General features: G+C 67.9%; 3 protein-coding genes across 4 annotated transcripts; 2 read left to right on the forward strand and 1 right to left on the reverse strand.

Moving 5' to 3' along the window:
• Positions 1–517: 517 nt before the first annotated feature.
• Positions 518–4,518, reverse strand: SGCA (sarcoglycan alpha; the record flags this gene model as incomplete). Its single annotated transcript, XM_082332186.1, has 10 exons — positions 518–633; positions 1,012–1,216; positions 1,880–1,906; positions 2,074–2,279; positions 2,362–2,524; positions 2,632–2,830; positions 2,926–2,998; positions 3,090–3,232; positions 3,830–3,982; positions 4,479–4,518. The coding sequence occupies 9 exons, from the start codon at positions 4,516–4,518 to the stop codon at positions 1,033–1,035; spliced, it is 1,188 nt and encodes a 395-aa protein (XP_082188312.1). The 3' UTR covers positions 518–633; positions 1,012–1,032.
• A 1,898-nt stretch (positions 4,519–6,416) lies between these two features.
• On the forward strand, positions 6,417–16,757 carry PPP1R9B (protein phosphatase 1 regulatory subunit 9B). Its single transcript, XM_082331976.1, has 10 exons — positions 6,417–7,951; positions 11,459–11,591; positions 11,717–11,837; positions 12,018–12,122; positions 12,533–12,668; positions 12,817–12,969; positions 13,087–13,140; positions 13,459–13,688; positions 14,272–14,368; positions 15,630–16,757. The coding sequence occupies exons 1-10, from the start codon at positions 6,659–6,661 to the stop codon at positions 15,681–15,683; spliced, it is 2,376 nt and encodes a 791-aa protein (XP_082188102.1). The 5' UTR covers positions 6,417–6,658; the 3' UTR covers positions 15,684–16,757.
• Positions 16,758–18,976: 2,219 nt separating this feature from the next.
• SAMD14 (sterile alpha motif domain containing 14) lies at positions 18,977–25,065 on the forward strand. 2 transcript variants are annotated; one of them, XM_082331977.1, is made up of 10 exons: positions 18,977–19,055; positions 19,978–20,029; positions 21,477–21,634; positions 21,951–22,050; positions 22,163–22,250; positions 22,582–22,656; positions 22,729–22,885; positions 23,818–23,931; positions 24,017–24,172; positions 24,837–25,065. In XM_082331977.1, the coding sequence occupies exons 2-10, from the start codon at positions 19,990–19,992 to the stop codon at positions 24,990–24,992; spliced, it is 1,044 nt and encodes a 347-aa protein (XP_082188103.1). In that variant the 5' UTR covers positions 18,977–19,055; positions 19,978–19,989; the 3' UTR covers positions 24,993–25,065. The 2 variants fall into 2 exon arrangements, with proteins under 2 accessions (XP_082188103.1, XP_082188104.1); XM_082331978.1 differs by having other exon boundaries at positions 21,498–21,634.
• The last annotated feature ends 221 nt before the right edge of the window (positions 25,066–25,286 follow it).

The following is a 25,286-nucleotide window of genomic DNA, read 5'->3' on the forward strand; positions in this document are numbered from 1 at the left end:
CACCCAGGTGAGCCGGGGGACGTTGGGGTGCCATCGTGGGTCCCTGGGGCTGTGACCCCCCCATTGTCCCCATCCCCAACCTATTCTCCACAAGCCCCTTTCCCTCCACGGGGCTGGGGGGGGACAGGGTCAGCCCAAGCCCTTGCGAGGGGTGCAAGTTTTTTGGGGGTTCATGGAAAGAGCAGGGTGGGAGAGGGTGCAAACAGGGCACCCAGAGGGAGCACAGCAGCTGAAGAGGGGGGCAGGGGGGAGTGGGACCCCCCAGCAGAAGGGACAGACCAGGGGACCACCCCCCCCCCCCCAGCATCCCCCCAACCCCAGGGCACATCCAGCTTTTGGGGCTGGCTGGGGCAGAGAACTGGCAAACTCAAGGCGCTGTTTGCAGCCAGAAGGAGCCCAGCAGCAGGCTGCACCCCAAAACCTCCCCCCAACCCCCCCCCCCCCAAGCCCACTGCAACCACCGGGGCCAGGCTGGACTGCTTACAGGGGGGCAAAAATAAAGCAGAAAAGCCACATCTCATCACTAAACAACAACTTTATCAGCCCAAAAACACCCCAGTCCCCATCCCACAGCGAGGACCTCAGCAGGGTCACCCCCGGGGAAGGTGACAGCAACGCGGCCACCCACGTTACCTGGAAAACAGGAGGAAAACAGCCTGTTCCCCCCCCAAAAAAAAGAGTTATGATGCTCCCACAGCTCTTATTTAAGGGTTTCATCAGGCCAGGTGGGACAGATGAGGTGGGAGGGGAAGGGAATAGGACGCAGGTGTCCTCTATTGCCCCACTGATGCACATGGATGCTGAAGACCCCCCCCCAAGTACCAGTAGCCCCCCAAAATCCTCCAGGCAATAGCCCGGCAGCGGGCAGAGCCCAGCCGGACGGGTGACCGCCCGTCCGGCTGGGCTCTGCCCGCTGCCGGGCTTTTGTCCCCCGCCAAAGTGTCCCCAAAAGCATCACGACACCCCTTCGTCCATCCCCATCCCTGGGATTGTCCCCCATCCTGGTGTCACCTGGGTACCCACCTCCCCGGCTCACTGCGGGAGGAGGGGGACACGGGCACCATCCGAGGAACCGGGCATGGGGTTGATGCGTTGACCCGTGCGGACGTTGAACATGGGAAGGGTGGAAAGGGGTCGTGGGACATCCCGGCTGCTGGCCATGTGCCTCAGCTCCTCCGTGTCACCGTGGATGGTGGTGTGGTGGACCAGCTGGATGCTGAGGGGGAAGGATAACTGGGTGCTGCACCCCGTGTTCCCGCCCTCATCCCTTTGGGCAGGGGCTTGGGGGGGTCTGTCCCCCCATTATTAGGGCTTATCCCCCATCATTGGGGTCTGCCCTCCATCATTGGGGGTCTGCCTACCCATCATTGGGGTCTGTCCCTGATCACTGGGGGTCTGTACCCCATCATTGGGGTCTGCCCTCCATCACTGGGGGTCTGTCCCCCATCATTGGGGTCTGTCCCTGATCATTGGGGGTCTGTACCCCATCATTGGGGTCTGCCCTCCATCATTGGGGGTCTGTCTACCCATCATTGGGGTCTGCACCCCATCGTTGGGATCCTCCTTGCTGGTGTTGAGTCCAGCTGATGCTGTTGGAGAAGTAAACCAGCTCTTGTGCTCCAGCCCGCGTCCGTGGGGGGTTATTGGGGGGCGCCGAGGTGCGGGGAGAGGAGGAGGGGGGCTGGGGGGCCCCTTCGGGATGGGGAGACCTTTAGGCTCCACCACGTCCATGACATCCCCCAGAGAGCCGACCGCTCCCCACCCCCCTCTCCTCCCCGTCCCCATCCCTGCTGGCCCTCCCTGTGCTTGGCCATGACGAAGCCCCCCGCAAAGCAGCCCCCCAGCACCCGCACGGCTCAGCCCCGGCGCAGGGACTTACTCAGACGTCTCCAAGTCCCGTTTTTGCCTAAAATATGGAGGAAAAACGGGAAAAAAATGATGGCGAGAAGGGCTCTCACCACCCCCAGGTTGTCGTGCGGCCATGACGGCTGGGGAAGGGGCACCCAGCCTGGGGTGCCCATGCCCTGGTTGGGGTGGGGGGACCCCCACCCTGAGCGTGCCCCCCCGACTCACACTCCCTCCCTGCGGCAGCACATGAGGTGGCCCAGGAGCAGGCAGAGCAGCGCGGCCACCGCCAGCGGCACCAGCAGCGTCACCAGGTACCCGGGCAGCAGGTCCCGGGGGGGCACCTCGGTGGGGGGCTGGAAATCCCCACCCTCCTCCAGCACCCCGGAACCCCACACCGGCCCTGGCGATGTGGGGCTGGGCCAGACCTGCAGCTGCAATGGGGGGATGGTTAGAGGGGGTGGGGGGTCCCCACGGGGGTCGTTGCATGGGGTGGGGGGGTGACGTGGGTCTCACCAGGGTGAGGTTGCACCAGCGGATGGAGAAGTGGGGGGCGAAGGTGTCGTAGCAGGAGGCGAGGGGCTGCTGGCCCAGGCTGCAGCGGAAGCGGCTCTGCGGCGAGGCGGCCGACGCCAGGCACGGCGAGAAGGCACCGTGGGAGCCCACCTTCACGTACACCCTGCCGGGGTGGGGTGGGGACCGGCTGGAGGTGGCCCCCCAAAACCTACACACGAAGCTGGGGGTCTGCCCAGGAGCAACCCCAGCACCCCCCGGGTCTACCCGTACCCCTCCTTGCGCCCCTCGATGGGCAGCGGGACGCGGCCGCCCCGGTCCAGGGCGGAGGTGATGTTGATGACATGGAGGTCGTCCTGCTCCCAGACACCGGCCGTGGCCTGGAGGAACATCTCCCGCGCGGCCTCCGGCAGCAGCTCCTCCACGTTCCTGTTCCCCACCAGGAACTCGCCCTGGTACGGCGGCTCCCCGTCTGCGGGGGACATGTGGCACCTGTGGGGACACCCCACGCCCGACCCGGGGGGCTCTGGGAGAGCCTGGTGCGATTTGGGGGTGCACAGCCCTTACCTGGAGCAGGGATGACGGTGATGATGAGCCTCTGTGCCACCGTCTCGTAGGTGTGCCGGTTGTATGCCAGCACCTGCAAGCCAAGGAGAGACCCCCGAAGATGCCAGCTCCACCCGTCGCCCCCGTGTCACCCCTGGCACAGGGCCGTGGGGGCAGGCACCTACCTCGATGGCGTGGGTGCCCACCTCGGTGGCTGTAGGGCAACCGTAGAGGTAGCCCGGCTGGTGGGGGTCACGCTGGATGTACCGCAGCCACCGTGGCAGGTCGGGGTGGTCCCGGAGGTGGGCTTGGAAGGTGATGGGGGCAGCTGCTGGGTGCCGGGACGCATGGACGGGTGGGGACAGACATAGACATGGGGACACGCATGCCACCAGGCTGTGCCGCAAGCAGACCCCTGCCCTGCAATCCCTTCCCCATCCAACTGGTCCCACCAAGGAAGCATGACTGGTCCCTGCGCCGGCTGTGCCCCAGGAGGGTCCTGATCCCCTTTTTGAGGTGAATGACCCCAAACGGAGGTGACCCCCAACCCTCAGTGGTGGGGGATGAAGGGATGCTGCTCCCGGGTGGGTTTAGCAGCACGATGGGGTGGTGCTCGGGGGTCCCCAAATGGGTGGAGGGGTGGTGGGGGATGGAGGGCAGGATGGATGGAGGATGGGATGGATGGAAGGATGGATGGACGGATGGATGGATGGATGGAGGACGGGGTGGATGGAAGGATGGATGGAGGTGCACAGGACTGGATGGATAAAGGGATGGAAGGATGGAGGGAGGGACGGACAGATGGCCCAGCTGGGGTCATGCCTGGTGGGGAGCCGGTGCCCCCATTAACAGCCCCAGACCCCCCTCCCGACCCAGGCACTGCAGGACACCCCCTCATCCCCACTGCCCTTGGCCTGGCCCTCACCACCGTCATCCTCGTGCTCGGTGAGGAAGGCCTCCTGGAATAGCTCCCGCTCCAGCTCGTGGATGAAGATGGCTCCGGTCTCGGAGGAGACGCGGTGGTCGGGGAGGACACGGTGGTCGGGGAGGGCGGCCCGGGACCCCTCCAGGGCCACGGCTGCAGCCAGGCAGGGGGCTAGAGCTGGGGCTGGGGACCACAGCTCCTCCCTGCCTCAGTTTCCCCATTGCCCAGAGACCCCAGGATGACCCACGGGTGCCCACAGCCCCTCCAGGACACCCGGCTGGGGCAGAAACACGTCCCTGCGGTGCCAGGCGTCCCGGGACAACGGGGTGGGCTATATTTAGGAGAGAGTGGGGACGGGGACAGGGACGGGGATGGGGACAAGGACGGGGATGGGGACAGCACCTTCCCTTGCCCTGGACCCCTCACGGAGAGGTCCCACTTGGTCCCCCCCATCCCAAACCCAGCTGGCACCAGGGACAGGATGGCTTTATTTAGCTCGGTCACGTCGCAGCCACGTCCCCCCCGTCCCCTCCCGCCGGCACCCCCTGTCCCCACACCGCTCTGGGGGTCCCCCCCATCCCCTCCCCACTGGGGGTACCCCCCAGCTCTGCCATGTCCCCCCCCGGGGGGTGACGGGGCTGCCACTCGCCTGCCAGCACCCAGACCCGGAGCAGCTCGGGGGCCTCCATCTTCGCCACCAGCCGGGATCGGGATCGGGGCCAGGGCTGATTGACGGAGGCAGCGGGGCTGGCCTGGCCGGGGGGGCCCGCCTGGGGGGGGTCCCACCGGGGACACCCCGTCACGGCCACCTCCTGCCACCAAGGCCCCGTGGCACCGAGCCCCTCTGGCAGGCGGGGAGGAGCGGGGCTGCCGAGGGGCTCCCGTGCCCCCGGGGGGGTCCGGTGGGGTGTCCCCTGGGTGGGTTTGTCCTGGTGTCCCCACTCCTGGGTGGTGGGATGGCATCCGGGGCACGGGACGGGGCACAGCGGGGTGGGGGGACACCTGGGGACAGCTGACCCCTGCCACCGGTGCGGCAGGCAGCCTGCCAGCACCGCTGCCCCCCTGCACACGCGTGTGCCCTTGTGTGGCACCCGGAGGGGAGCACGCGTGTGCACACGCGTGTGCGCGCACAGGGGTGTGGAGGGACGGCGTCCCTTAGCGGAATGAAGCAGAGGGCACTGGGATACTGGAGGCTGGCGGTGGCGGGGGGCCAGGCCTTGCGGTGGGGTTCGGGGGGGGGATGGTGGCGGCGGAAGGGGAAGGGGGTGGCCGTGGGGGGGACGTCGTGCCGCGTCACGTCACGTCACGCCTCGTCACACCGCGTCACGCACAAAGGGCCGGGAGGCTGCGTTGGGAGACGCGGGGCATCTGCAGGGTCCTGGAGCCCGCACGCTCCCTGGGCTGGGGGAGCAGGCGTGCCCCCCACCCTGTCCCCCAGCCCCCTGGGCTGCTCCTCCCGCGGCAGGGACCCCCAGCACGGCCCCAAGCTCTCGGCCTTGGCCCCCCGCCCCGGTTCCTGCTGGGAAGGCAGCAAACCCCCAAATAACCCCCCAAAACGTCACCTGGCAGCGTGCAGGAAGGCAGGGGAGCAGCACCGCAGCCCCCTGCCCTGGGGCCCCCCTGCCTCAGTTTCCCCTCCAGCCACCCCTGAGTGGAAGCGTCAGGGGGTACGCACTGCACGCCAGGGATGGATTTATGGGGACAGAAAATAAATAGGGGCCCTGTGGGGAAACCACGGGACACCTTGAGATGGGGGGCTTTGGGCACGGGTGTGTGGAGGTCCCAAGGGATGGGAGCAGAGGGACGTGGGTCAAAACTGAGGGGACGCAGGGAGAGGAGCAGGGGGACACGGGGACAGACCCGGGAGGGGCGCAGGGACGGGATGGGGGGACGTGGGTACAAACTCGGGGGGACACGGGGATGGGATGGCGGGATGTAGGTACAAACTTGGGGGGGGTATGGGGACTGAATGGGGGGATACGGGGACAGGATGGGGAGACACAGGTACAAACTCGGGGGGATATGGGGATGGGATGGGATGGGATGGGGGGGCACGGGTACAAAATTTATGGGGATATGGGGACAGCATGGGGGGATGTAGGGGCAGATCCAGGGGAGGTGGGTGCAAAACTGGGGGGTACAGGGACAGGACTGAGGGGACACAGGGACCAGCCTGGGGACCATGGGGGCAAAACTGGGGGGACAGGGGCAGAAGCAGACAGGCATGGTGGGGGACAGAGCTGGAGGGGGACATGGGGACAGAGCTGGGGGGTGGCAACACGGGACGAGCCGGGGGACAGGCACGGCACAGCACGGATGCTGGGGGGGACATGCCACAGGGAGGGGACCCCCGTGCGGGTGTGGGGAGGGGACCGTGGGGCATCTCGGTGGCAAGTGGGGGTCTTAGGGGGTCCCCGTGGCCGAGCCGAGGCGGTGGCGGCGGCGAGGCCCAAGCGCAGCGGCGAGGAAGAGGAAGAGCGAGCGCGCCGCTAAGACCCAGAGGGCTCTGCGGGCAGCGGGGCGGGCAGATCGCAGGCAGCAGCGGCTCCATCACCAGCCACAGAGAAAGGGGAAGAGGAGGAGAAGGGAGGAAGGAAGGAGGGCCGGGGCGGAGGGGGCCCCCCGGGATGGACATGGCCTGACCGGGCCCCGCAGCCCCCCGCGGGCCGGTGCAGGTGTGCTGGCGGCGGCCCCCCCCGGGCGGCATCCCCCTCCCCATGCCGCTGTAGCCGGCGAGGGGCCGCGGCGCGACCGGGGGGAGCGGCGGCGGCGGCGGCGGCGGTGGCGGCAGCGGCGGCGGGCGATGCGGCGCAGCGGCCCGGTGGCGGCATGTTGAGGACGGAGGCAGGCGGCGGGGCGGCCGCCGGCGGGGGGTCCCCCTCCGGCGGGGCGACGGGCGGCGGGGGTCTCCGGAGCGCGTCCCCCCACCGTAACGCCTACGAGGCCACCATCCAGGCCCTGGCGCCCACAAAGGAGGCCGATGGCGAAGATGGCAAGAAAAGCCGGGGTAAGAAGTATGGCTCCAACGTTCACCGTATCAAGAACATGTTCCTGCAGATGGGGACGGCACCCGGCCCCGAGGGCGCCTGCGACCTGGCCAAGGCCAAGGAGAAGCCCGTCCGTCTCTCCTTGCCCCGGGCTGGTAGCCTCAGCGATAGCATGGACCAGGGCAACCTCCTCAAGCTGGGCACCAGTGTCTCGGAGAGGGTCAGCCGCTTCGACTCCAAGCCCGACAAACCCTTCTCCAAGCTGCAGGAGACCCGTAAGATCTTCGAGAGGAGCCCGCAGGAGAAGGCCACCACCACCAAGCTCTTGCTACGTAAGGAACGAGCCGGTTTCCAGGACCGTAAGCTGGACGTGGTGGTGAGGTTCAACGGCAGCACCGAATCCTTGGACAAGCTGGACACCGAAGCTGTCTCACCGACCGTCAGCCAGCTCAGTGCCGTCTTCGAGAAGGCCGACCTCCGTAACAACCTCCATAAGGCGCCGGGGCGAGCGGGAGGACCGCTCAACGCCAAGGTGGTGGGCAAGCGACCTCGGGTCTTCTTGCCGAGCCCCGAGGCCGGACGGTCGGGTGATGGCCATGCCGCCCCGGCCCGTGCCCGGCCGCCAGAAGAGGAGAAGGCAGCGGGGAAGACCAGCCGGCCGGCGGAGAAGGAGACAGCCGCCCCGCGGGTGCAGGAGGTCTGCAAGATCAAGCCGGTGGAGGTGGAGGAGAGCGGCGAGGCTGAGGAGGAGGAGGAAGAGGAGGCGACGGCGACGGGTGAACCGGTGCCCGCGCCCCAACCGGCCAAGGGGGACGAGGGTCCGGCGCCCGCTGCCCCCCGGCTGGAAGGGGGCTCGGGGGCGGCCGCGGGCGAGGAGGGCGTCAAGGGCGAGCGGGCGGAGGAGGGCGATGCCTACGAGGAGGCCAAGAAGGAGGACTTCTCCGAGGCGGACCTGGTGGACATAAGTGCCTACAGCGGGCTCGGGGAGGACTCGGGGGGCAGCGGGCTGGAGGAGGAGGAGGAGGCCGAAGGGCTGTACGAGCCCGAGTCGGGCTGCGTGGAGATTCCCGGGCTGTCCGAGGAAGAGGAGCCCGTCCCCAACCGCAAGATCCAGTTCAGCACGGCCCCCATCCAGGTGAGACCGCCGGGGATGGCGGGGGGCAGCTGGGGGGGGACCCCGGGGTGGGCAGCACTGGGGATGGGGAGTACCCCAGGCTGAGGGGCAGCCCGGGGTGGGGTGCATGACCCCCCAAAACCACCCCTCTGGGGGGGCTGGTGCCGGGGACAGGGATGTGGGGTGGGGGTCTGTGCCCCCCTACCCCCCCCAGCCGTGGGGCATGGCATCCTGCTTGGCCATGCCCTTTCACTGGGGGAAGGAGCGCGGCCACCTGAGCCTGGCTAACGAACCCGCTAACGAAGGGCCCTGCCCTGGCACGGCCTGGGCCCCCCCCGCCAGCGAGGGGCCACCCTGGGGTCGGTGTGATGGGGAGGGGTGGCCCTGGGACCCGCGGGGGGGGGGGGGGGGGCCGTGCACAGCACCCGGTGCCAACCCACCGCCACGCCTGGGACGGGCCAAGACCCACCCCCGTATTTTGGGTGGGGATGCCCGAAATATCCGGGTGCGGGGTGCTGGGTGCGGCGGCTGCACCGCCACCCTCTGCCCTTGGTCCCTGGGCTTCCCTCGGTGCCGGGGCTCCTCCCAAGCCGGGGGTCCCCGGGGATGAAGCGGTGATGGTGGCGGGGTATCTGCCCCCGCCACGGGCCCAGCCTGGCGCCCAGGACCGTTTCGGGAAGTGGAGGAAGGGGAAGTGTCTCGGCGGCATGGCCAGGCGGGGGGCAGCATCATCGCCCGGCCCCCTGCCATTCCCCGGCGCAGACCCTGGCTGGGTTTGGGGTCCCCACTCAGATGCTCCCCCAGTGATGGGGCGGGGGGGAGAAGGGGCCATGCAGCTATTTTGGGGTGTTCTCTCCTCCTCGAATCCCCCCGACCGGAGGAGCAGCAATTGCTTTGTGCCGGAGCTGGGTTATTTTTAGAGCCCCGGCCTATATTCTGGCTCTGAGTCAGAGCGGGTGGGTGGCCCCACCTGGGACGGGGGGACGGGGACGGCCGTGGCCCGGGCAGGGGACAGCGGCGGCAGTGTGCCGGGTGGCTGCATGCCGCTGGGAGGGTCTCGGTCCCGTGGGAACCGGCCAGCCCGGCCCTGGGAAGGGTGTCCCCGCCTCCATGGATGGGCAGCTGGGCTTTTTGGGGTGCTCCACTCCCCACCAGTGCTGCCTTCAGCCTCTTGCTTTTACCCACATCCCACCGCAGGGTGATGGTGGGGGTCCCGTAGGCAGGTGGGGAGGGAACCCAGGCATCCGAGAGCCCCAGCTTTCCCCCCCCCGGGTGCATGGGTGATGTTGAGCCCCCCAAACCCACTGTGGGGGTGGAGGCCGGGAGCACTGGGGACCCCCACCCAGCCCCAGGGCCCCAAAGCGGGCACCCTGCACCCAGGATGGGGACACACACCACCCGCCCCTTCCCCTGGGCATGTGCTGGCTCCGGCTGCTTCTCCCTGGGAACCCACTCTAGACCCCAGCACATCCCAGACCCCCAGGACCTGGGGACAGGGGTGGGGGGCACAGCAGGGCGAGGCGGGACGTGTGCCCGCGGCTGGGGGCTCGCGTGTGGACAGGGGATCGGAGGCACGTCCCCTGCCCTGCTCATTCCTGGCACCCCTGGGTGCCACCCGGGTGGGTCCTGCCCATCTCTGGGTGTCACTGGGCTTTGTACGATGGCCCTTGACACTCATCCCTAATACCCTTTGTTGCGAGGCTTTAGCACTGCGATGTTATCCCTAATCCACTCGCCCCGGCGGCATCGCTGGGCCAGGGCCCCTCCGGAGACATCTGCCAGGCTCAGCACCCGTAGGGGTGCTGGCAGCCTCCCGGGGTGCAGGGACATGGCACCCCATTCCCTCCAGCTCTGAGCCGGGGACACCAACCTGGTGGCACGTCTGGCCTTGGCCAGGAGCACCTCGGTGCCCGGCACGGGGACACCCAGCCCCGGGGTGAGCATGGGGTGGCCCCAGCCCCTTCTGAGCCAGCGTGGGAGGATTTGGGGCTGCCCCACGCCAGGGGTCAGCGTCCCCAGGGATTTACCACTTTAGAGGACCATTCGTGCATGTCCTCGACCACCTTTGCCTTTCAGCATCCCGCTCCAACCAGCTGCCCCGCTGGGATCCCCTCCCCGTCCTCGGACAGGGGCTGCCACGAGGCCTCGACAATCCCAGGCATCCCTGTCCCTGCTCCCTTGGGACTGAAGGTGGCTGGGGACCTCTGTGTCCCCAGACCCGCAGGAGGACAGGGGCAGCCCCAGCCCCGAGGCTGACCCCTCCTCGGTGCCCAGGCACCCCTCAAGTGAAGCCTGATGGGGAGAGGTGGGCACAGGGGTGACGGAGACCTGGGGACGGAGGTGACCTGTGGACCTCCTAGGCCCACAGAGTCCCTGCTGCTCCCTGTGCCCAGGCATCCCTCCAGGCAAGCACATGGAGGCAGAAGTTGAACCTGCCAGGTGGAAACGCAGGGGAATAAACCACCTCCAAACTTATGGTGGGATTTACCTCTCCCAGGCACGATGGTGGGCTTGGGCACCCGGGCTCCGCGCTGGCAGCCCAGGCTTGCGCGGAGGTGCCCAGGCAGGGGCGAGGTGCAGGGAAGGGCAGAGGAGGTGAGGCTGCCCCAAGGGGAGAGCCCTTCCCTGCGCCCGCGGGGCAGTTTGGACCAGAAGGTGGTGGGCTGAGAGTTGGGGAGCCCCTGCCTGAGGAAGGGGTGAGGGGAGCAGGGGGGGACCAAGCCAGTTCTGCCCTCCCCAGGCTGTGTGACTGAGAGCAGCCAGTGCTTGCACACCCCATCCATCCACCCATCCATCCGTCTATCCTTCCTTCCTTCCATCCATCCATCCAATCCATCCATCCATCCACCCTTCTATCCATCCATCCATCCATCAATCCATCCATCCATCCATCCATCCATCCATCCATCCATCCATCCATCCTTCTATCCATCTGTCTGTCCTTCCTTCCTTCCTTCTGTCCATTCATCTATCCATTGATCCATCCATCCATCCTTCCTTCCTTCCATTCTTCCACCTCTCCACCCATCCATCCATCCATCCACCCATCCATCTGTTCATCCCTCTGTCCGTCCTTTCATCCTTCTGTCCATCCTTCCTTCCTTCCTTCCTTCCTTCCATTCTTCCACCCATTCATCCATTCTTCCATCCCTCCCTCCCTCCCTTCCTCCATCTCTCTGTCCATCCATCCATCTATCCATCCATCTGCCATTCCACCCATCCACCCCTTCGTCCATCTCTGTCCATCCATCCCCCCATCCATCCTCCTGTGGGGTGCAGGGCACAGCACCCTCTCTGCTCCCAGGGCCACCCCAAACCCTCGATGCTTCCTCAGATCCCCCTCACTCCATGACAAGACTTTGGGGGGGATTCTCCACTGTCTCATAGGCTCAGTAACACCCCCCATGCCCCTGCCCCGGGCTCCCCCCGCCCCAGGATGCCCCCTCGGCTGTGGGTGCCGGGCCGGTGGATGGCTGCGGTGTTTTCCCACCCCGTTGCCTCGCTGAGCAGCTCCCTCCGCCCCGGCAGGTCTTCAGCACTTACTCCAACGAAGACTACGACCGCCGCAATGAAGACGTCGACCCCATGGCTGCATCGGCCGAGTACGAGCTGGAGAAGAGGGTGGAGCGGCTCGACCTCTTCCCTGTGGAGCTGGAGAAAGGTGGGTCCTCACCTTGTCCCACACCCCGGGCCCCCCGCAGCACCTTGGGGACGGGTTGGAGGTGACTCCATCGGCGTTGCGTGGCCGCTGCCACCCCGCCAGGACACGGCTCTCTGTCTCTGCAGACTCCGAAGGGCTGGGGATCAGCATCATCGGCATGGGTGCGGGGGCCGATATGGGCCTGGAGAAGCTGGGCATCTTCGTCAAGACGGTGACGGAGGGTGGGGCGGCCCACCGGGATGGCAGGTAAGGGCTGCCCGGCCCAAAACACCCACCCCGGTCCCCGCTGCCGCACACCCATGGGCTTGGGTGGTGGTGGAGGAGCTGGTGTGGGAGCAGGCAGATGGGCCAGGTGTTCCTCAGAGTGGGAGATGCCGGGGAGGTGGGCAAGGGGTGGCCCCGCTGTGACGGTCCCCTTGTCCCCAGGATCCAGGTGAACGATCTCATCGTGGAGGTGGACGGCACCAGCCTGGTGGGGGTGACGCAGAGCTTCGCCGCCTCTGTCCTCAGGAACACCAAGGGCCGCGTCCGGTAGGGCCTGGGGCCGGGGGGTTTGGGGGGCCGGGAGAGCCCCACAGCCCGTGCTGGGTCCCCTGTGGCACCCTGCCCCATAGCCTGTCCCCAGAGCACCCCAGCTCCCAGGCTGGGCTGTCTTCCTGCCCCAAAATACCTCTGCCTCCCCCAGTGCCCATGCCCACTGCCTGCCCTGTGCCACCCCGGTGCCCTCTGCCCCCCAAAACACCCCCACATCAGCCCAGGATCCCCACAGCCCCCCCAACTCATCCACAGGCCCCATAACATCCCCCACAGATTCGCCACCCCCAGGAGCACGGCCAGTTCCAGCACGGATGTCCCCTGGCTGTGCCACCTGGGTGTCCCCCACCCCAGGCCCCCTGCGGTCGGAGCCCCCCGTCCCCAGCTGAGCCCCGCCATCTCCGCAGGTTCCTCATCGGGCGGGAGAAGCCGGGGGAGCAGAGCGAGGTGGCGCAGCTGATCCAGCAGACGCTGGAACAGGAGCGGTGGCAGCGGGAGATGATTGAGCAGCGCTACACCCAGTACACCGAGGATGACGAGGAGGTGAGGGAGACAGCACCCCCCCAGGAGGGGACGGACGTGGTCTCCCCACCCAATACAGGGCTGGTGACTCGGTTTCCCCAGGTGGGATGGGGTGGGGGTGCCAGGCTGGGGGTCACCAGGTGCCAACGGCGCTCCGTGCCCTCCGCAGACGGGCGAGTACGCCACGGACGAGGAGGAGGAGATGAGCCCCATGTTCCCCAGTGGTGAGATGGCCATCGAGGTGTTCGAGCTGGCTGAGAACGAGGACACGCTCTCCCCCGTGGAGATGGACCCCGAAAAGCTGGTACACAAGTTCAAGGAGGTGAGGAGGGGACGGGGGGTGCCAGGGGAGCGTGCCCGCATGTGGCAGCGTGCGTGCACGCCCAGGAGCGGTGGGGGGATGTGCCCGCTCTGTGCGAACGCCCGGCTCCTCTCGCAGCTCCAGATCAAGCACGCCGTCACCGAGGCCGAGATCCAGCAGCTGAAGAGGAAGGTGAGCGGGTCCCGGGTGCCCCAGCGCCCTGCGGGTGGGAGGGACCCCCCCCTCCATCTCCCCAGACCCCCCTGGATCTCCATCTCCCCCATCCCCTCCTAGCTGCCCACATCTCCCCCCCAGACCCCTCCCCATGCTGTGCCGTGCCGTGCTGTGCCATGGCTGTGCCATGCCACGTCATGCCTGCTCCCTGGCTATGCCATGCCATGCTACGTCACGCCGTGTTGTGCTGTGCGGTGCCATGCCGTGCCATGCCATGTCACGCCTGCTCCCTGGCTATGCCGTGCCGTGCCGTGCCCTGACGCCGCTGTCCCCCAGCTGCAGTGCCTGGAGCAGGAGAAGGCACGCTGGCGGGCCGAGAAGGCCCAGCTGGAGCAGAGCGTGGAGGAGAACAAGGAGCGGATGGAGAAGCTGGAGGGGTACTGGATGGAGGCGCAGAACCTTTGCCAGGCTGTGGACGAGCACCTCAAGGAGACGCAGGCCCAGTACCAGACCCTGGAGCGCAAGTACAGCAAGGCCAAGAGGCTCATCAAGGAGTACCAGCAAAAGTGAGGGCAGCGCCGGGCCCTGGGCACCGATCCTTCCCCGGGCACAGAGCATCCCCTTGGGTGTGGACCCATCCCTGGGGCACCGGCCCCTTCCTGGGCACCCCTTGTCCCTGGGCACGGACCATGCCATCGGGCATGAACCATCCCCTGGGCATGGACCGTGCCCTTGGTGTGGATCCACCTGTGGGGCACCAACCCCTTCCTGGGCACCCTTTGTCCTTGGGCATGGACCATCCCCTGGGCACGAGCTGTTCCCTGGACACGGACCATCCCCTGGGCAGAAACCTGTCCCTGGGGCACCCACTCCTTCCTGGGCACCCCTCATCCCCTGGGCAGGGACCATCCCCTGGGCATGGACCTTCTCCTTGACATGGACCCACCCCTGGGGCACCCACTCCTTCCTGGGCACCCCTCATCCCTGGGCAGGGACCATCCCCTGGGAGATCCCTGGGCACCACCACCCCACTGAGCACAGTCCCTCCCTAACGCCCGAGTCCCGGGGTCCCCTCGATCCGCCCCCCCTTCCCGGGGTCTCCCCGGTGCTGGGTGGGGGTGACGTGCACCCACGCGCTGGCCCCCGCAGGGAGATCGAGTTCCTGAAGAAGGAGACAGCGCAGCGGCGGGTGCTGGAGGAGTCGGAGTCGGTGCACAAGGAGGAGATGGAGAAGCTGCAGGAGAAGGTGGGCACCGGCCGCCGGGACGCGGGCTGCCCCTGAGCCCCGCGGGCACGGCCGGCCCCGGCCTCGGCCCCGCCGCCGCCCGGTCCCGCTCCGCCACGCCGCTCCCGCCACGCCGCCGTCGCGGCCCATGGGTTCCCGTCGCCTCTGGATCCCAGGATGGATCGCAGCAGATCTGCTCGGGCGCCGGCTCGCGCCAGCCGCTGGATCCCACACCGGGTGGTAGCGGAGCTGCATGGGCGCGCTGGCTCTCCTCCGGACTGAGCTCCGGCCGCTGGATCCCACGCCGGATCGCGGTGGATCTGCTTTGGGCGCCGGCTCCCACCGGATTGTGCTCCCGCCACTGCGCCCTGCACCGGATCGCAGTGGATCTGCTCGGGTGCTGGCGCACGCCCGATCCTCCTCCTGGCACTGGATCCCACACTGGATTGCAGTGGATCTGCCTAGGGTTTGGGTCGCAGTGGATCCTGCTTCAGGGTCTGACATCCCTTAATGGATCAAAAGAGATCTTCTTGGGCACTGGATCCCAGGCTGCTTGCGCGGGATCCCGCAGTGGTTCCTGGTAGATCTGCGCAAGTCACGGGGTCACACTCGATCCTCTGTTGGGAGCTGGATCCCATGCTGGTCATGCTGGATCCCACAACAGATCACACTGGATTCCATGCTAGCTACACTGGATCCCCCCCAGCGGGTGGGGCCAGAGCTGTGCTGGGCCATAGCAGATCCTCCACGGGGTCACCGGATCCCCCGGGATCCTGCAGCGCCCGGGAGGCTGCTGTGGGTCGCGGCGGGGGGGGCCGGCACCCGCCAGGCTGGGGGGCACCAGGGCGCAGGCGGGCAGCGGAGGGGGTCCCCCGGCACCCAGCAGAGCCCCCCCATGCGCCCTCCGTCACCCCCAAAATGTGCCCCTGACGCCCCGCAGACTCACCCACCGCCTGCCTGCAGCCCCCCCGCCCGCCCCTGTGCCCCCAGCCCCACGCTGGCCCGCCAGCCCCCTGCGCTGGCCCCCCTCCCTCCCGCAGCCCCGCGTCTCCCCCCACCCCAGCACCCCCATGTCCTGTGCCCCCCAGTCCCGTGTCCCCATCCCCGTGTCCCCATCCCCATATCCTCATCCTGTCCCCCCCAGCCCTGTCCCCCCCCCATGTTTGTACCCCACGTCCTCCCCCCTGTCCCCACGTCGCCAACCCTGTCCCTGTGCCCCCCACCCGTCCCCAAGCCCCCCGGCCCCCCCACGCTGAGACCTCTCCCCTTTGCTGTTTTTCAGATCTCCGAACTGGAGGCCAAGCTGCAGACTTTGAAAAATTCCAACCCGACTTAAACCACCCTCAAACCACAGCGATTTCGGGGGGGGGGGAGCCCCTCTCCCCCCCCAGCCCTGTCCCCCCCCCCCTCCCCACGCCTTCCCCACCGGGGAGGAGGCGAGACCCCCGCCAAGGCCTCCTGGTGCCCCCCACTCCCCCCCCGGGGGCACAGACAGCGGGGGGGGGGGCGGGGTGCGTCTCGGGGGGGGTTTTTTGGGGGGGCGGACACCCCACGTTCGTGTCTGTGTCCAGTGTGAGTCTCGTGGTGACGTGATGGACCGATCGGGGGGGACACGGCCCCCCCAGGCCTCCCCCCCCCCAAGAGCACCCTCCCCCCGACGTGACCCCCCCCTCTGGACACAGAGCTGGCACCCCGGTTGGACGCTGGGGGGGGGGGGGGCAGGCAGAAATGCCCCCCCCCCAAATGTGAGCCATACTGGGGAGCAAAGGGGGGGGACGCTGGAAGCCCCCCCGGCCCCAGCTCCTCCTCTTGGGACTCTCCTGGAGCACTGGCCGGGGGGGCCCGTGGCCTTTGGGGCCCCCCCTGAGGACTCGACCCCGGCCCCGCAGCGAGGTGCCCCCCTCGGGTTCGGTGCCCGGGACCCCCCAGTGCCCCCCCAGTGCCCCCCCCCAGTGCCACCACCGCCGGGCAGGAGGGACCCCCTCAGCCTTTGCCAACCCCTGCAGCGGGCACGGGGGGGGCACAGCGGCCCCACCGCGGCCCCCCGGGGATGTGGGGGCTGCCTGGCACCCCACCGCAGGGGCACGGCCGGGGGGTGCCCCCAGTGCCCCCCCAGCACCCACCACTGCCCTCCCCGAGCCCAGGGCTTTCGCCTTCCCTGGGCAAGGCGGGGGGGGGACACGGGGGTCCCCCTCCAGGGAGGGGGCAATGCTCCCCCCCCAACTGTAAATACCCCAATAAATCACAGTATTTCTCTGGGGCTGGGACGCCCCCCCACCGGCCAACCCCAGCCGGCTCGGGGGGTCCCGGCCCCTCGGCCCGGGGGGGAACCCCTTTAGTTTTTGTTTCTATTTGCCCCCCCCCCGAAGTACCGAGTCTCCGACAGTAACTGGATGTGGGGGCAACTGGGAGCCAGAGCTGGTTATACTGGGAGGGGGAGGAGGGGGGACACACGGGGGGGGGCGGGGAGGGGGGGTCCGACTGGATTGGAGCCACTTGGGGGAGGGGAGTATTTAAGGGGGGGGCGGGGAGCGAGAGCCCCGGGGGGGTGCTGGGGTTATTTAATCTCACACGTATACCTGTGGGTGTATATACTATATATATATGTACGTATGTATGTACTGGTCCTCGTTTTGTAACGCAGCGTCCTCGCGTCCCGCCATCCCCATAAACACGGCCTCAGCCTCCGCCCGCGCCTCCTTCTCCCGGCCGGCTGGGCCGACTGGGGGCACTGGGAGGAGTGGGGGGCACTGGGGGGGCTGGGGGGCACTGGGAGGAATGAGCAGGCTGGGGGGCACTGGGAGGACTGGGGGCACTGGGAAGGATGGGGGGCACTGGGAAGGACTGGAGGCACTGGGAGGAGTGGGCAGGATGGGGGGCACTGGGAGGACTGGGGGCACTGGGAGGACGGGGTGCACTGGGAGGACTGGGGGGCACTGGGAGGAGTGGGCAGGATGGGGGGCACTGGGAGGACTGGGGGGCACTGGGAGGAGTGGGCAGGATGGGGGTCACTGGGAGGACTGGGGCACTGGAAAGGATGGGGTGCACTGGGAAGGATTGGAGGCACGGGGAAAGATGTGGGCACTGGGAGGACTGGGTGCACTGGGAAGGATGGGGGGCACTGGGAAGGATTGAAGGCACTGGGAAAGATGGGGGCACTGGGAGGACTGGTGGCACTGGGAAGGATGGGAGGCACTGGGGAGGATGGGGGCACTGGGAGCACTGGGGGGCACTGGGAGGAGTGGGCAGGATGGGGTGCACTGGGAGGACTGGTGGCACTGGGAAGGATGGGAGGCACTGGGGAGGATGGGGGCACTGGGAGCACTGGGGGGCACTGGGAGGAGTGGGCAGGATGGGGTGCACTGGGAGGACTGGTGGCACTGGGAAGGATGGGAGGCACTGGGGAGGATGGGGGCACTGGGAGCACTGGGGGGCACTGGGAGGAGTGGGCAGGATGGGGTGCACTGGGAGGACTGGTGGCACTGGGAAGGATGGGAGGCACTGGGAAGGATTGGAGGCACTGGGGAGGATGGGGGCACTGGGAGGACTGGGTGCACTGGGAGGCCAATGCACCGATGGGGCATGGGAGGGCTGGGGGAGGCAGAGTGTGTGTGCGTGTGCGTGTGTGTGCGTGTGTGCGTGTGTGTGAGTGTGAGTGTGTGTGTGCGTGTGTGAGTGTGAGTGCGTGTGTGTGCGTGTGTGTGTGTGTGTGCGTGTGTGTGAGTGTGAGTGTGTGTGAGTGCGTGTGTGTGTGTGCGTGTGTGTGTGAGTGTGTGAGTGTGTGTGTGCGTGTGTGTGTGTGCGTGTGTGTGCCCGTGTGTGTGCGTGTGCCCGTGCGTGTGTCTGTGTGTGTGTGTGTGTGTGTGCCCGTGTGTGTGTGTGTGAGTGTGAGTGTGTGTGTGTGTGTGTGTGCGTGTGTGTGTGTGTGCCCGTGTGAGTGTGTGTGTGTGCGTGTGTGTGTGTGTGTGTGTGCCCGTGTGAGTGTGTGTGTGTGCGTGTGTGTGAGTGTGAGTGTGTGTGTGCGTGTGTGAGTGTGAGTGCGTGTGTGAGTGTGAGTGCGTGTGTGTGCGTGTGTGTGTGTGTGCCCGTGTGTGTGTCCGTGTGTGTGTGTCTGTGTGTGTCTGTGTGTCCGTCCGTCCGCCCGGTGCCCGAGCTCTCCCCGCCCCGCGGGCGCTGTCCGTTCAGCACCGCCGCCGCGCACCGGGGCCGGGCCGAGCCTGAGCCGGGCCTGAGCCTGGGCCGAGCCTGGGCCGAGCCTGGGCCCGAGCCGAGCCTGGGCCGAGCCGAGCCTGGGCCGAGCCCGAGCCCGAGCCGAGCCTGGGCCGAGCCTGGGTCGAGCCCGAGCCTGGGCCGAGCCTGAGCCGGGCCTGAGCCCGAGCCGAGCCTGGGCCGAGCCTGGGCCCGAGCCGAGCCTGGGCCGAGCCCGAGCCGAGCCTGGGCCGAGCCTGAGCCCGGGCCTGGGCCCAGCCCGGGCCGCGCCGGGCGGGGCGGGGCGGGGCGGCTGCTCCCGGCCCCCCCGGCCGCTTCCGGGTTCCTGTCCCCCCCCGCGGCCCCCGGCCCGGCGGGGCGGCCCCGCTCCGCAGCGCCCTCCGCTCCGCTCCGCTCCGCTCCGCCAGCCCGGCCCGGCCCGGCCCGGTTCCCCGGCGCCCTCGGCCCGGCTCGGCCCGGCCCGGCGGCGGGAGGCGCCCAGGATGCCCGAGGAGCGCGGGTGAGTCGGGGGGGGGGACCAGGGCGTAACCCCCGGTACAGCCCCATCCACCGGACAGCGGCCCCGGCACAGCCCCGGCTCCGGTACAGCCCCACCCCCGGTACAGCATCCCGGGTACAGCATCCCGGGTACAGCCCCACCCCCGGTACAGCCCCACCCCCGGTAGAGCAGCCCCGGTACAGCATCCCCGGTACAGCCCCGGCCCCGGTACAGCCCCACCCCCGGTACAGCATCCCCGGTACAGCATCCCCGGTACAGCCCCGGCCCCGGTACAGCCCCACCCCCGGTACAGCCCCGGCCCCGGTACAGCATCCCCGGTACAGCCCCATCCCCGCTACAGCATCCCGGGTACAGCCCCATCCCCCGTACAGCCCCACCCCCGGTACAGCCCCGGCCCCGGTACAGCATCCCCGGTACAGCCCCACCCCCGGTACAGCATCCCCGGTACAGCCCCCCCGCGGTGCTGTCCCCTCCCGGTAACGGCCCTCCCCGCCCGGCGCCGGCTCCCTGGGCCCAGATCAGCCCCCCCCCGCCCGGTGCTGCCGAGGCTTTAGGAGCCCCCCCGAGGGACCCCCGACCCCCCCGAGGGACCCCCGAACACCGGGGGGGGGGGTAACCCCTTCCCGGCTGCCCTGCAAAGGGTCCCCGGTCCCCCCCGCCCCCCGGGGGCTGCCCCCCCCCCCCGGTGCTGCCCCCCGAGTCCCTGTGCCCCCCCAGCGCTGCGAGGCTGAGGGCGTGGGGACACTGGGGACACTGGACGGGGGACACTGGGGACACTGGTGGGGGGGCACTGGGGTGGGGGCACCCTTCCCAGCCCCACTCGCAGAGGGTCTGGGTGCGTCGGGGTCTGGGTTCCCTTCCCCGCTCCCCTCGCCCCCCCCGGCGCAGGGCCCCCCTCCCTGACTGTCCCCTCTGTCCCCAGCCCTGTCCCACCATGTCGGTCTCCAAACTGCAGGACGCAGATGAGGTTTTCGGTGAGTCCCCGGGGGGGCCCGTGGGGTGCAGAGCCACCCGTGGGTGCTGCCCCCGCGGGTCCCCACCCGCCCTCGGTGTCCTCCTGCCTGCCAGCGGGGGGGGGGGGTCCAGAGCTGGGCTTGGGGACAACACGTACTTGGGGACACAGGGACAGGCATGGGGCATGCAGCCACCTGCAGAAGGACGCATATGGGGCAGGGGGACAGGGTGGCACGGGGACACGCGTGGGGCACAGGTACGCGGGTATGAGGATGGGGAGGTGCATGGGGACACGGGGACACAGGGCACGCAGGCACGTGGGTATGGGCACGCAGAGGGTGACATGGACGGGGGGACACAGCAGGGGACATGGCCCAGAGCCACTCCTCAGGCCGGGGTTGGGGTGCAGGAGGGCAGGGACATCGGGGTGATCCCGGTCAGACCCTGGGCAAAGCTTCCTCCCCGCCGGGTGACGGGGACACCCTGTCCTTGGGGACACCCTGTCCTCGGGGACACCCCCCTGCTGCTCTCCCCGTGCCGGGGCATCTCTTTGAACACTTCTCTCTGTCCCCCTGTCCCCTGTCCCACCCCACCGGGGTGCCCCATCCATCCACGTCCCCAACGCTCCCCTCTCCCTCTCCCGTCTCCGCTGGGATCCCCTGCCCGTCCCGTGACTCCCCCACCCTGTCCCCGTGCCCCGTTGTCCCTCTGTCCCTCTCCACCGGGCTGGCCTTCTCCTGACTGTCTCCACCTCTCCCTCCAATGCTCTCCCATCTCCTTCTCCCTGTCCCTAACTGTCCATCTGTCCCTCCATCCCTGTCTCCCTGTCCCTAACTGTCCATCTGTCCCTCCATCCCTGTCTCCCTGTCCCTAACCGGCCATCTGTCCCTCCATCCCTGTCTTCCTGTCCCTAACTGTCCATCTGTCCCTCCATCTCTCCTACCTGGCCTTATCCATCCCTCCCTCCCTCCCCATCTCCTTGTCCCTACCCATCCGTCTGTCCACCCTGCCTCCTTTTCCTTACCTATCTGTCTGTCCATCCATCCGTCCATCCATCCGTATCTTCCTTCTCCCTACCTGTCCATCCACACTTCCGTCCCTCCCTCGCTGCCTCCCATCTCCTTGTCCCTACCTCTTTTGTCCATCCCTGTCCCCATCCATCCCTCCATCCCACCTTGTCCCTACCCATCCGTCTGTCCACCGTCTCCTTTTCCTTACCTACCTGTCTGTCTGTCCATCCATCCATCCACATCTTCCCTCCCTACCTGTCCATCCATCCTTCCAACCACCCCTCCCTCCTATCGCCTTGTCCCTGCCTCTCCATTTGTCCATCCGTCTCCTCCCTCTCCCCATCCCTCTCTCCCCATCCGTTTGCCCACCCATCCACCTCTGCCCATCCCCGGCCCCCCTGTCCGTCTGTCCGTCTCTCTCTCTCTCTCTCTGCCCCGGTCTCTCTTTCACCCCCAGATTTTACCGCTGTGGTTCCAGAGACGCCGCGCCTGGACAGCAGCCTGCAGAAGGCCCGAGCCCGGCTCCTAGCCAAGGGCCGCCGGCACCGGCCCTCCCGCTCCCGCCTGCGAGACAGCGCCAGCTCCACCGAGGGCGACGAGGGGCCCGAGGCGGCGGTGAGCCCCGGGGGGGCTGCGGGGCGGGGGGCACCACCGACCCAAGGGGAGGCTTTGGGGGGACCCCATGGCTGGGGGTAGGGGAGGGGATGGGGGACACCCCGGGGGGGGGCTACAGGGGTTTGACATCCCCCCCCCCATGCCGTGTGCCCCCCAGGGAGCCGAGGGCGATGGCGGCCCCCCGGCCCCCTCGCCCTTCTCCCACGGCGTCGAGTTCTCCTTCGAGGCGGGGGCGGTGCGGCGGGCGCTGGGGGACCCCCTGGCCCCCTCGCCGCCCCTCAGCCGCTACCGGCCCCTCACCAACGCCTCGTCCCAGGAGGGGCTGGCGGGCACCCCCTCGCCCAAGTCCTGCCACAGCTCCGACAGCTCGCCCGGCTTCGCCCGCCGCGACGCCCGGCCCCAGCGGCACAGCGAAGGTGAGCCCCCGCCCCGATCCCCCCAGGCTGGGGGGCACGCAGGGACCCTGGCACCCCCCCGGCACCCATGCGGGGGGCAGTGGGTGACACCCCTGGCCTTCTCCTCCCGCAGACGACAGCCGGGACATGAGCCCCCCCGAGCCGGCCAGCCCCACCGTGGGGCTCGATAAGAAAACACGGAGGAAATTCTTGGATTTGGGGTGAGACCTGGCTCTAGGGGGGAGCCGGAGGGGGGATAGAGGGAGGGATGGAAAGAGGATGGAGGGGGATAGAGGGACACAGGGAGATGGATGCAGGGATGGAGAGGTGCAATGGAAAGATGGAGGAATAGATGGAGAGATGCCTGGAGGGACGGAAAGATGGAGGGACGGATGGAGAGAGGGATGTGCGAAGGGAGGGAGGGATGCGCGGAGGGAGGAGGATCCTCTGAAGGTGATGGAGGGGTCTCGGGATGGCCGGAGGTGGGGCTGGGGGCCGTGGGGGGAGCACAGCCATCGGGGCACCCCACCAACGCGGCGCTCTCCCACCCAGGGTGACCCTGCGCCGGGCCTCCTCCAGCAAGAGCCGGAAGGAGAAGGGCAGCAACCGCCTGTCCATGGGCGGCAGGTGAGGGACCCCCCCGGGCAGCGGGGGCTGCGTGGGGACGGCCCCGGGGCCCTAACGCAGCTCTGTCCCCAGGGAGGCAGTGGAGGGTCCTGGCCGCCCCTCGGGGTCACCCTTCCTGCCCTTCTCCTGGTTCTCGGACAGCGCGAGGGGCTCGGCCTCCCCCGGCTCCGCGTCACCCACCGGCTCCCCCCGGCACGAGGGGCTCAGCCCCGCCAAATCCGCCTCCCAGGTCAGTGCCCGGGAACGGGGGGGCTCCCGGCCCTGTAGGGTGGGTGGGTACAGGGGAGGGTACGGGAGCCCTATAGGGCCAGGGCACTATAGAGGAGGAGGTGGGTGCTCCTATGAGCTAGGTAGCTATAGGAGAAGAGGTCAAAGCCAGCTATAGGGACAGGGGACAAAGCCCCATGGGGTCAAGGTAGCTATAGGGGAGGGCATCAAAACTCTATAGAGTCAAGGTAGCTATAGGGGGGGGTGTCAAAGCTCTATGGAGTCAAGGTAGCTATAGGGGAGGGTATCAAAGCTCTATGGAGTCAAGGTAGCTATAGGGGAGGGCATCAAAGCTCTATAGAGTCAAGGTAGCTATAGGGGAGGGTGTCAAAGCTCTATAGAGTCAAGGTAGCTATAGGGGGGGGTGTCAAAGCCCCATAAAGTCAAGGTAGCTATAGGGGAGGGTGTCAAAGCTCTATAGAGTCAAGGTAGCTATATGGGAGGGTGTCAAAGCTCTATGGAGTCAAGGTAGCTATAGGGGAGGGTATCAAAGCTCTATGGAGTCAAGGTAGCTATAGGGGGGGGTATCAAAGCTCTATAGAGTCAAGGTAGCTATAGGGGGGGGTGTCAAAGCTCTATGGAGTCAAGGTAGCTATAGGGGAGGGTGTCAAAGCCCTATGGAGTCAAGGTAGCTATAGGGGAGGGTGTCAAAGCCCCATAAAGTCAAGGTAGCTATGAGGGGGGTTCAAAGCCCCATAGGGTCGGGTAACTATAGGAAGAGGGATCAAAGCCCCGTAGGGTCAAGATGGCTTTAGGGGGGATTGAAGCCCCAGAGGGTCTGGTAGCCCTATAGGGAGTCAGAGCCCTATGGGGAGGATGGCTATAGGGAGGGGGCTGGGGGCTGCTTTGGGGGCAGCGGGGCCAGCCCTGCCCTCGCCCCTCCCACTGCCCCAGGACTCGACGCTGAGCGAGGACTCCCCACCGCCCAGCGCCAGCCCGCGCCTGCCCGGCCCCACCGCCACCAAGTGCTCCTACCCCTACCACACCCTGTCACAGTCCTCAGACGAGGTGAGCCCCAGGGGGGACGCGAGGTCGGGGTACCCCCCCAGGTGCTGTGGGGACCCCCCATTAATGCCCAGCCCCCTATGCCCAGTTCCTGGATGAGCCCCCCGGTGCGGCTGCAGGCTGGACGTGCCGGCAGGTGGGACAGTGGCTGGAGAGCCTCAACCTGGAGCAGTACGTAGAGGAGTTCTCGGCCCACGGTGTCGATGGTCCACGGCTGCTGCACCTTGACGGTGCCAAGCTCAAGGTAGGGGGCTGGGGGGGCCTCTTCTGCTGGGGTGCAGGGAGATCCAGGTACCCCAACAGGCTCAGTTGTAGGGAAAGAGGTTCTAGGTACCCCAATGGGGTGCTCCATGGAACAGGAGGCCTGGGTGGGTACTAGGTATCCCAACAGGGTGCTCCATGGAACAGCTCTGGGAGGGTTCCAGGTATCCCAACAGACTGATTGCAGGATAACAGGCTCTAGGTACCCCAACAGGGGGCTCCATGGGGCAGGAGGTCTGGGTGGGTTCTAGGTACCCCAATGGGCTCATTATAGAACAATAGGCTCTAGGTACCCCAATGGGGTGCTCCATGGGGCAGATGCAGGTAGATTCTAGGTACCCCAATGAGTTATCATGGGGTGCTTAAAAACTCTTGTCCTAATTGGCTGATCCACAGGGCAGGAGGTGACGGGAGGTTCCAGGTATCCCAACGGATGAGTCAAGGAGGCAGATGGGAGGTTCTAGGTACCCCAAGGGGCTGGTGCACGGGGGTTGTAGGTACCTCAGCAGGATGATCCTGAGGACAGGCAGTGCAGGGGGGCTCCGGGTACCCCAACGAGCTGGTCCATAGGGCAGGGGGGTGCCGGCGCCCCAAGGCCGTGGGGAGGTCCCCGTGGCCCCGCCGCCAGCGCCCGGCTGTGCCGGCAGGCGCTGGGCGTGGGCAGCTCGCAGGACCGCGCGGTGCTGAAGCGGAAGCTGAAGGAGCTGAGCCTGGCCGTGGAGAAGGAGCGCAAAGCCCAGGAGAAGGCGGAGAAGCAGCGGGAGAAGCAGAAGAAAAGGGACCAGGAGCAGCGGCGGAGCTAAGGTGGGGGCCGGGAGCGCCCCTGCACCCCCTCCCCACCCACAGCCCCCGGGACACCCGGGGGGCACCCAGCTCCGGCACGGGACACGCTGTCGTGACCAAGGGACGGCGGTGCCAGGCTGAGATGGGCACGGAGCGGCACGTGCCCCCCCCCTCCTCCAGCAGCCCCCTCCCCGCCTGCACCCCTGCACCCCATGGGCACAGTCCGGGCCCCCCATGGGCCCCTTTTCCGGATGCAAACGACACGTTGGACCCCCCCCCACCCTGTCCTGTCACCCCCCCCACCCCGCGGGGTC

Source organism: Platalea leucorodia (assembly GCF_965183815.1).
Source record: "Platalea leucorodia genome assembly, chromosome: 22".
Lineage (NCBI taxonomy): Eukaryota > Metazoa > Chordata > Aves > Pelecaniformes > Threskiornithidae > Platalea > Platalea leucorodia.